This window comes from Salmo trutta, chromosome 34 (assembly GCF_901001165.1).
Source record: "Salmo trutta chromosome 34, fSalTru1.1, whole genome shotgun sequence".
NCBI classification, from domain to species: Eukaryota; Metazoa; Chordata; class Actinopteri; order Salmoniformes; family Salmonidae; genus Salmo; species Salmo trutta.
The window spans coordinates 15,698,626-15,708,317 of record NC_042990.1 but is presented as its reverse complement, the minus strand read 5'-3'; the positions used below and the strand labels follow the sequence as shown (position 1 = coordinate 15,708,317).

The 9,692-nt window shown below is 35.7% G+C and overlaps 1 protein-coding gene across 2 annotated transcripts; it reads right to left on the bottom strand.

The window, feature by feature from the left end:
* Positions 1-2,423: 2,423 nt before the first annotated feature.
* Positions 2,424-9,400, bottom strand: si:dkeyp-92c9.4 (uncharacterized). Of its 2 annotated transcripts, none has more exons than XM_029731989.1 (5): positions 9,078-9,400; positions 7,160-7,296; positions 6,893-6,966; positions 6,357-6,496; positions 2,424-3,348 (listed from the first exon to the last, which is right to left on the bottom strand). In XM_029731989.1, exons 1-5 carry the CDS (start codon positions 9,139-9,141, stop codon positions 3,155-3,157), a joined length of 609 nt encoding a protein of 202 aa, XP_029587849.1. In that variant the 5' UTR covers positions 9,142-9,400; the 3' UTR covers positions 2,424-3,154. The 2 variants fall into 2 exon arrangements, with proteins under 2 accessions (XP_029587849.1, XP_029587851.1); XM_029731991.1 differs by having other exon boundaries at positions 7,160-7,293.
* Positions 9,401-9,692: the final 292 nt, after the last annotated feature.

The window sequence follows — 9,692 nt, the reverse complement described above, 5'->3', positions numbered from 1 at the left end:
AATAAACAAATATTTAAATACATGTCATTTTGTCCTTGAAACATTTAATTGAAATACTGTAGAATTCAATGTACTCTTGTGAAGGACTGCTCCTACTGCGGAGTGCCAAAATGGCTGACCGGTGGCTTCAAAGCCTGTCAATGGCCAATACATAGCAATTAGCAATCCAGGGCTTATATACATCATAACTGTAAACTCCCGATTCAAATATCTGACCAATTAAGGAACTCTTTGATTTTCATATTTGATTCAACATTCATCTTCAGCATTATACAATTGAGCAGTTGAACATGATGCAAAGCTAAACAATTGAGATATTTGTGCCAATGAAAAATCTGAATTTAACAAACTGAAACACAACACTGGTTGTGTTCATAACAGGGTCAAATATGATGACATCAGACACAATACAAAAATACTAGCAAGGTTGCCCAATATTTATGCACAAAATTTGTGGAATAAATACAATCGTATGAAATCACTCATTCCAGTCATTTTCATCCTATATAACATGCTACATTTCTGACAAACTATACAGTGTCTACAGAGGCTGTGACTTGGCTTTGCTTGTTGCTCATCTTTGTCAGATCTTGTTCTGCAGACAAGACTTTGCCTGGAAAAATAAATAAAGATGATCAGTTAAATAAACATCAATTTACCAAAGATGTTCATTAATATCGATCATATCAGATGGATTCTTATTTTCTTTATCAAGCATGTAATTATGTTTCATGTGGGCTTGTCTGGCTTTAGGTCCTGTGGGCTTGACCAGCCCTAAACATAAAGATCCTCACCCATAGTATGGAACTACTGTTGATTTTCCCAATAGTGAAATTGCTTGTTCATGCCAATATTATATATTCTGTTTGAACCCATTTACTGGTCATTTAGACTGAACATGTACAGGTGATTCAAGTCATAAATTCCTGCAATTTAACTCATTCCGCTGTGTTGTGTATTTTGAAAAGTTTGATGTATGTGTGTGCTCTGCTTCTATGTAATCTGCTGCAAACTAATTAAACCTCTGTACAGTACCAGGACATTTTTAATATTCAAAAAGTCAGTCAAAAGCTCTCTGTATATATATAATTATTACATTTTGACATAAATCATTGTAAAAGTCATTGTAGAACAGTTATGTGGTTGAATTGATATGTATTACTTACAATAGCAATATGTTATTTCTATGTCACAGGTCAATGATATTTTAAGCCTTATTTTAGAGTGACATAGAGTGACACAACCAATCCAGAACGGTCTTACATTGTGGGTCTCTTAAAACCACCAATCAGGACCTCTGGTGCGTTTAGGTACCTGTTGGTATGTGACCTCCACATCTTCCTGCTCAGGGGTTCACTATGTACATACCTAGAATGTACATAGTGTTCTTTCGTGGGTCATATTTAACTGAGGTTCAAAAAATCAGACTAATAAATCAATATTACATTATGGAAAAATGCAATTAGTATATTTGTATGTCTTACATTCAATATCATTTGTATCTATCTGGAGAGAGGCAGAAGGATTGGCTTCGATATGAGTCAGGAATTCCCACTTGACCACAAATCCATTGATAGCGTTTGTGTTGAAAACTAGGATAGTGTTTGCTATCACTGATCCTTTTCTGTAAAAGATAAGATTCAGAAAATGAAGAATGTTAAAGATGATACAGTATAATAACATATCCCCACCCAACCTTGACCAGGTGGAGGTGGGCATTAAACACGTCTTGTAAACCAGAAGATCACAGCCATTTTCAGCGTTTTTATTTTGTTTCAAAGTTTGATATGGCTGTTTAAAACACTACCCCAACCCACCAAAACGTAACCTTAAGGTTCTTTCGACATTGAAGCTGTAACTTTGACAAGCTTACATAGTTTAGATGAGGCAAGTCATTCTAATTCATAATTTCATGTTTCAGTCTGTCAAGGACAGAAATAAATGCATTGAGTTTATATTTTAGTTACACATCCTCTCAAAAGCTGATCTAAAGGATCCAGGTGACTTAGTCAAGCTTACTGTACCTGAAAGTCATTGTTGCAACGCCCTCATAAATGAATGCTGTTCCGCATGCAGGACACTTGTAGACATTAGCAAGCTGAAAAATACTCAATTATGTCACAATTTTCATCATTGTCATGAGACCATCACTTTTAGAGATAATTCCTGCTGTGATAATATTGTAAGTAAGTAAGTAAGCCTTTTCCGAGCCAGAACTGCACATAGGCCCGTGCAGTGGTATAGTTTATATAGTGGTGTTGTTTAAATCAAGGCTTGGTTCTCAATCTTACCAGTTGGCTGACCTCGTCATACATTTTCTTGTAGTCCTCAGAATTGGGATTCAATAGGGAGTCATTGAAGACCCGGTTGGTGATCTTCATGCCCAACTGAAATACCTTTTTTTTTGTGTTTTTGGAATTTCCGTAGTTGTATTTGGAGCCCATGGGGTAGAAGTTGTAGGAATTTTTGTAGTTGTATTTGGAGCCAATGGGGTAGAAGTTGTAGGAATTTTTGTAGTTGTATTTGGAGCCAATGGGGTAGAAGTTGTAGGAATTTTTGTAGTTGTATTTGGAGCCAATGGGGTGGAAGTTGTATGAATTTTTTTAGTTGTATTTGGAGCCAATGGGGTGGAAGTTGTATGAATTTTTGTAGTTGTATTTGGAGCCAATGGGGTAAAAGTTGTAGGAATTTTCAAAGTTGTAGTTAAAGCAAATGGGGTAGAAGTGGTAGGAATTTTCTTAGTTGTATTTGATGAAAATGGTGTGGGTTTTGTTGGGTTAGTAGTGGTTGCAGTCATATGAGTTGTATTTATTGTTGTAGTGAGTGTGGTGGGGTTGGTTATGGTTATATTTGGAACCACAACTGGTACTGGTGAAAGCAGAAAGTGGGAATTCACTCAAGTAAAAGATCATCAGAGTAATGAATCAATATTACATTATGGAAAAATACACTATTGGTATATTTGTATGTCTTACATTCAATATAATTTGTATTTATCTGGAGAAGGGCAGAAGGATTGGCTTTGACATATTCCAGGAATTCAAACATGACCACCCATCGATTGATAGCCTTTGTGTTGAAAACTATGATAGTGTTTGCTATCACTGATCCTTTTCTGTAAAAGATAAGAGTTTATATAGTGGTGTTGTTTAATTCAAGGCATAGTTCTCAATCTTACCAGTTGGCTGACCTCGTCATACATTTTCTTGTAGTCCTCAGAATTGGGATTCAATAGGGAGTCATTGAAGACCCGGTTGGTGATCTTCATGCCCAACTGGAAGACTGTTTTTGTTGTGGGGGTGGTGCTCATACCTGCTGGAGTGACTGAGAAGGGCACTGACAGGGAACCTGTGGCAAGCAAAAATATACACCTTATTCAAGTTAATCATTTAAGACTTTGAGTGCAACATGGACTTCTAAAGCTTTCATCTTGGGAATCAGAGGATTTTTTAGGTAGCCTAAAGTACTAACAGATGTAGGATCTTCATTTGAGCCAGTTTGCTATGGCAGGAAAATCATCTGCATCAACAGAAAATAAGAATTATGTGGATTATAATAAATGGACCATTTTTGTGGAGGTTGATACATTTTTCGTTAGGGCAAATCAAATCTGGCATGTTAAAGGGAAATTACTAACTTTAGAAGCCTTGTTAAACCAGGAAAATATACTACAAGTGTGCGTTTTCTGGTGTGCAGGAATTCTCAGAAACAAAAGAGTGATCAAATGAAGATCCTACATCTGTAGCACACACATAGAGCTGTTGGCTGTATAGTTTGAGATTCCAATGGATTCAAAGTCAGGTATAAATGAGTGTTAGGATTAGGAAAGTTTCCTCTCACGACCTTTACAAGCCAGAATGTTGAACACAATTATATTTGAACTTACTTTAAATGTTGTCCATGTAAAGTAAATTCAAATATCATTTAATTTAGCATTCTACCTTGTAGAGGTTGTCAGTGGTAACTTTCCTTATCCAAATGCTCATTTATGCCCGACGTAGAATTCAATGCAATTCAATATCGTGTCTTCAGGCTAGGTTTGAGAGTGTATATAAAAGTAATGCAGTGAGCAAATCTGGTGGTCCATTAGGAAACATAAGAATCATAATGGAGTATCAGCTACTCATAAAGGTGTGGTATTCATTTGCATTACTCTTTAGCTTTAGATTTACTCTATCCACATCAGACATCAATTGAAGTACCCCTCTCAAATGTGTTAACACTTAGATTGACTTTGCTAATTAGTTGTTGCAGGACACTCATGGAGTTCTGACTGTAGAGAATATTCTTGAGCGATTCCATAACTGTCATTATTATGCAAGCCATGTAGGGTTGGGACTTCAGTATGCAAGGACCATTGTCCTTTCAGCTCAAATGAGATAAACCAAAGTAGATTGAGTTGAATTTTGGATATATTTGAAAATATATCACAGAAAATAGGGCATCTTTTCCCACTCAAAAACAGCCGGGTACACCTGAATCAACGCAAATCCCCAGTTGGGCCAAATAATAGCCAGTCTACTTTGATATCCAATAGTCATTTCCTAGTCATCACAATATATATTTGTGCTTTGAGTTGGCTCTAGGGACACAATAATGTGATCTGCTGGTATTTCTGAGTGCCGGTAAGTGCCATTGAATACACAATCTTTGAAAATAGACCGTGAAGGAAGATGGTTTACTAAATCAAGCAGATATATTATTAATAACATTATAGGCCTACTATACAAAATGTGTACAGATAGATATACTTTTATATATCATACCCTAATATATAAAATAATATATATAGTGGTACAGTATATTGAAATTGATATCAGACAAACGTCTTACATAACCATAGTAGAAGGGACTGATTACTTCAAAATCAGTCTGTGAGACACTTAAACATCTCACAACATTCTATTTTCCCGTCATTTAAGTGCTACCCAAGTACCCATACAGTATGCACCAGGTTTTTGATACAGACTGCATTGTAAAATTAATATAATTTCTCAATACTATAAGGTATATGATGAATATCATATTATACATTCATATTTTATATGCATTCATATTATATATATTTCGCTGTTATATTTGGAGCCAATGAGGTGGAAGATGTTGGAATTTTCAGAGTTGTAGAAGGAGCCAACAGGGTGGAAGTTGTTGGAAATGTCGTTGTTGTAGTTGAAGACAATGGGATTGTTGGAATTTTGGTAGTTGTAGTTGGAGCCAATGTTGTGGAAGTTATTGGAATGTTCATTGTTGTATTTGTAGCCAACGGGGTGGTTGTTGGAATTTTCGCATTTATATTTGGAGCCAATTAGGTGGAAGTTGTAGGAATTTTCGTAGTTGTATTTGGAGCCAATGGGGTGAAAGTTATAAGGATTTTTGTAGTTGTATTCGGAGCCAATGGGGTAAAAGTTGTATGAATTTTTGTAGTTGTATTTGGAGCCAATGGGGTAGAAGTTGTTGGAATTGTCTTAGTTGTATTTGATGAAAATGGTGTGGGTTTTGTTGGGTTAGTAGCGGTTGCAGTCATATGAGTTGTATTTATTGTTGTAGTGAGTGTGGTGGGGTTGGTTATGGTTATATTTGGAACCACAACTGGTACTGGTGAAAACAGAAAGTGGGAAATCACTCAAGTAAAAAATCATCAGCGTAATGAATCAATATTACATTATGGAAAAATACAATATTAGTATATTTGTTCATGCCAATATTATATATTCTGTTTGAACCCATTTACTGGTCATTTAGACTGAACATGTACAGGTGATTCAAGTCATAAATTCCTGCAATGTGATTACCTGACTATTTCCTTTAACTCATTCCGCTGTGTTATGTATTTTAAAAAGTTTGATGTATGTGTGTGCTCTGCTTCTATGTAATCTGCTGCAAACTAATTAAACCTCTGTACAGTACCAGGACATTTTTAATATTCAAAAAGTCAGTCAAAAGCTCTCTGTATATATATAATTATTACATTTTGACATTAATCATTGTAAAAGTAATTGTAGAACAGTTATGTGGTTGAATTGATATGTATTACTTACAATAGCAATATGTTATTTCTATGTCACAGGTCAATGATATTTTAAGCCTTATTTTAGAGTGACATAGAGTGACACAACCAATCCAGAACGGTCTTACATTGTGGGTCTCTTAAAACCACCAATCAGGACCTCTGGTGGGTTTAGGTACCTGTTGGTATGTGACCTCCACATCTTCCTGCTCAGGGGTTCACTATGTACATACCTAGAATGTACATAGTGTTCCTTCGTGGGTCATATTTAACTGAGGTTCAAAAAATCAGACTAACGAATCAATATTACATTATGGAAAAATGCAATTAGTATATTTGTATGTCTTACTTTCAATATAACTTGTATCTATCTGGAGAGAGGCAGAAGGATTGGCTTCGATATGAGTCAGGAATTCCCACTTGACCACAAATCCATTGATAGCGTTTGTGTTGAAAACTAGGATAGTGTTTGCTATCACTGATCCTTTTCTGTAAAAGATAAGATTCAGAAAATGAAGAATGTTAAAGATGATACAGTATAATAACATATCCCCACCCAACCTTGACCAGGTGGAGGTGGGCATTAAACACGTCTTGTAAACCAGAAGATCACAGCCATTTTCAGCGTTTTTTTGTTTCAAAGTTTGATATGGCTGTTTCAAACACTACCACAACCCACCAAAACGTAAAATTAAGGTTCTTTCGACATTGAAGCTATAATTTTGACAAGCTTACATAGTTTAGATGAGGCAAGTCATTCTAATTCATAATTTCATGTTTCAGTCTGTCAAGGACAGAAATAAATGCAGTGAGTTTATACTTTAGTTACACATCCTCTCAAAGCTGATCTAAAGGATCCAGGTGACTTAGTCAAGCTTACTGTACCTGAAAGTCATTGTTGCAACGCCCTCATAAATGTGTGCTGTTGGGCATGCAGGACACTTGTAGACATTAGCAAGCTGAAAAATACTCAATTATGTCACAATTTTCATCATTGTCATGAGACCATCACTTTTAGAGACAATTCCTGCTGTGATAATATTGTAAGTACGTAAGTAAGCCTTTTCCGAGCCAGAACGGCACATAGGCCCGTGCAGTGGTATAGTTTATATAGTGGTGTTGTTTAAATCAAGGCATGGTTCTCAATCTTACCAGTTGGCTGACCTCGTCATACATTTTCTTGTAGTCCTCGGAATTGGGATTCAATAGGGAGTCATTGAAGACCCGGTTGGTGATCTTTATGCCCAACTGGTATTCAATTTTCTTTGTTGGGGTGGTGCTCATACCTGCTGGAGCAAAAATATACACCTTACTCAAGTGGATAATTTAAGACTTTGAGTGCAACATGGACTTCTAAAGCTTTCATCTTGGGAATCAGAGGATTTTTGAGGTAGCCTAAAGTACTAACAGATGTAGGATCTTCATTTGAGCCAGTTTGCTATGGCAGGAAAATCATCTGCACCAACAGGAAATAAGAATTATGTGGATTATAAATGGACCATTTTTTTGGAGGTTGATACATTTTTCGTTAGGGCAAATCAAATCTGGCATGTTAAAGGGAAATTACTAACTTTAGAAGCCTTTTTAAACCAGGAAAATATACTACTAGTGTGCATTTCCTGCTTGCAGGGAAATTCTCAGTAACAAAAGAGTGATCAAATGAAGATCCTACATCTATAGCACACACATAGAGCTTTTGGCCGTATAGTTTGAGATTCCAACATCGGATATAAATGAGTGTTAAGATCAGGAAAGTTTCCTCTCATGACTTTTACAAGCCAGAATGTTGAAAATAATTATATTTGAACTTACTTTACCTGTTGTCCGTGTAAAGTAAATTCAAATCTCATTTTATTTAACATTCTGGCTTGTAGAGGTTGCCAGTGAAACTTTCCTTATTCATTTATGCCCGACGTAGAATTCAATGCAATTCAATATCGGGTCTTCAGGCTAGGTTTGAGAGTGGAAATAAAAGTAATGCAGTGAGCAAATCTAGTGGCCCATTAGGAAACATAAGAATCATAATGGAGTATCAACTACTCATAAAGGTGTGGTATTAATTTGGATTACTCTTTAGCTTTAGATTTACTCTATCCACATCAGACATCAATTGAAGTACCCCTCTCAAATGTGTTAACACTTAGATTGACTTTGCTAATTAGTTGTTGCAGGACACTCATGGAGTTCTGACTGTAGAGAATACTCTTGAGCGATTCCATAACTGTCATTATTATGCAAGCCATGTAGGGTTGGGACTTCAGTATGCAAGGACCATTGTCCTTTTAGCTCAAATGAGATAAACCAAAGTAGATTGAGTTGAATTATGGATATATTTCAGGCATCTTTTCCCACTCAAAATCAGCCGGGTACACCTGAACCAACTTAAAGACAATCACCAGTTTGGCCAAATAATACTTTGATATCTAACAGTAATTTCATAGTCATTGCATTATATATTTGTGCTTTGAGTTGGCTCTAGGGACACAATATTTTGATCTGCTGGTCTTTTTAAGTGCCGGCAAGTGCCTTTGAATACACAATCTTTGAAAATAGACAGTGAAGGAAGATGGTTTACTGAATCAAGCATATATAATATTAATAAAATAATATATATATATAGTATAAATAATAAATATATAGTGGTACAGTATATTGAAATTGATATCAGACCAACGTCTTATATAACCATAATTGAAGGGATTGATTACTTCAAAGTCAGTCTGCAAGACACTTAAACATCTCACAAAATGTGATTTTCCTGTCATTTAAGTACTACCCAAGAACCCATACAGTATGCATCAGGTGTTTGATAAAGATTGCATTGTAAAATTGACATAATTTCTTAATACTGTAAGGTATATGAGTTATATAATATTATACATTCATATTATATATATATATATAATATGAAAATATATACATTATATATATATATATAAAAAATATGATAATATATACATTACGTAATAGTTAAAACTCCTCAAACTTCAAGCCTCAGAAACGTTTCTCCTTCCTTTTTCCATAAAGCAACAATAATGTTGTACCTACTTAACTGGATGCATTTTCTTACCTGAGATGGCAAATATTAAGATGCATTGTGTAATCCTCAAAAGGTTAGTTGAAGGTAGTACCATCTTGATGGCTAAAATCTGGCTATTTAAACAAATTCAACCAAATATATGATACAAATGATTTAACTTCTCAAGTGTGGAGTTTTCAACGATGAGATGTAGTTTGTCATCTGCAGGGTGAGGTACCAGTCTTTTATCTGGGGCCACCTACGTCAGGTGTGACTCGACAGGAGCTGCGTGGGTCTGAGGCTGGGCCGTGCTAAAAAAATTGTGAGACGTGAATCACAGCTCAACTCTGATTGCTTCGGTGATTCATGAGCTGAACCCATGTGGATCTGAAAAAACTGAATATCTTTATTTGGGCGAGGGTTCATGTCCTGACACTTGTGTAAAGCATTGGCTGGGCTGCATTAATTTAATAATGCAATGGGAAATGGCTTAATAGTTGTATTAGATCCCGGATAACACTATTAAATACAATTTTAGACTGAAGAGAGAGGAAGGAATACAGTTGAGACTTGAGAGGGCTAACCAAATGGAAGTTTTTCCAATACACTGTACTCTGACTTTGTATTTTATCAGACTAAATCAGCATTCTCATTAGATCGATCAAA

Bases quoted from the DNA above. Each gene is read 5' to 3' on its own strand.
- si:dkeyp-92c9.4 (XM_029731989.1), bottom strand. From the start codon at position 9,141: ATGGTACTACCTTCAACTAACCTTTTGAGGATTACACAATGCATCTTA. The intron at 7,297-9,077 runs GTAAGAAAATGC...TTTTTGCTCCAG, and splicing joins CTTAATATTTGCCATCTCAG to CAGGTATGAGCACCACCCCA. The intron at 6,967-7,159 runs GTAAGATTGAGA...AGTATTTTTCAG, and splicing joins ATGACGAGGTCAGCCAACTG to CTTGCTAATGTCTACAAGTG.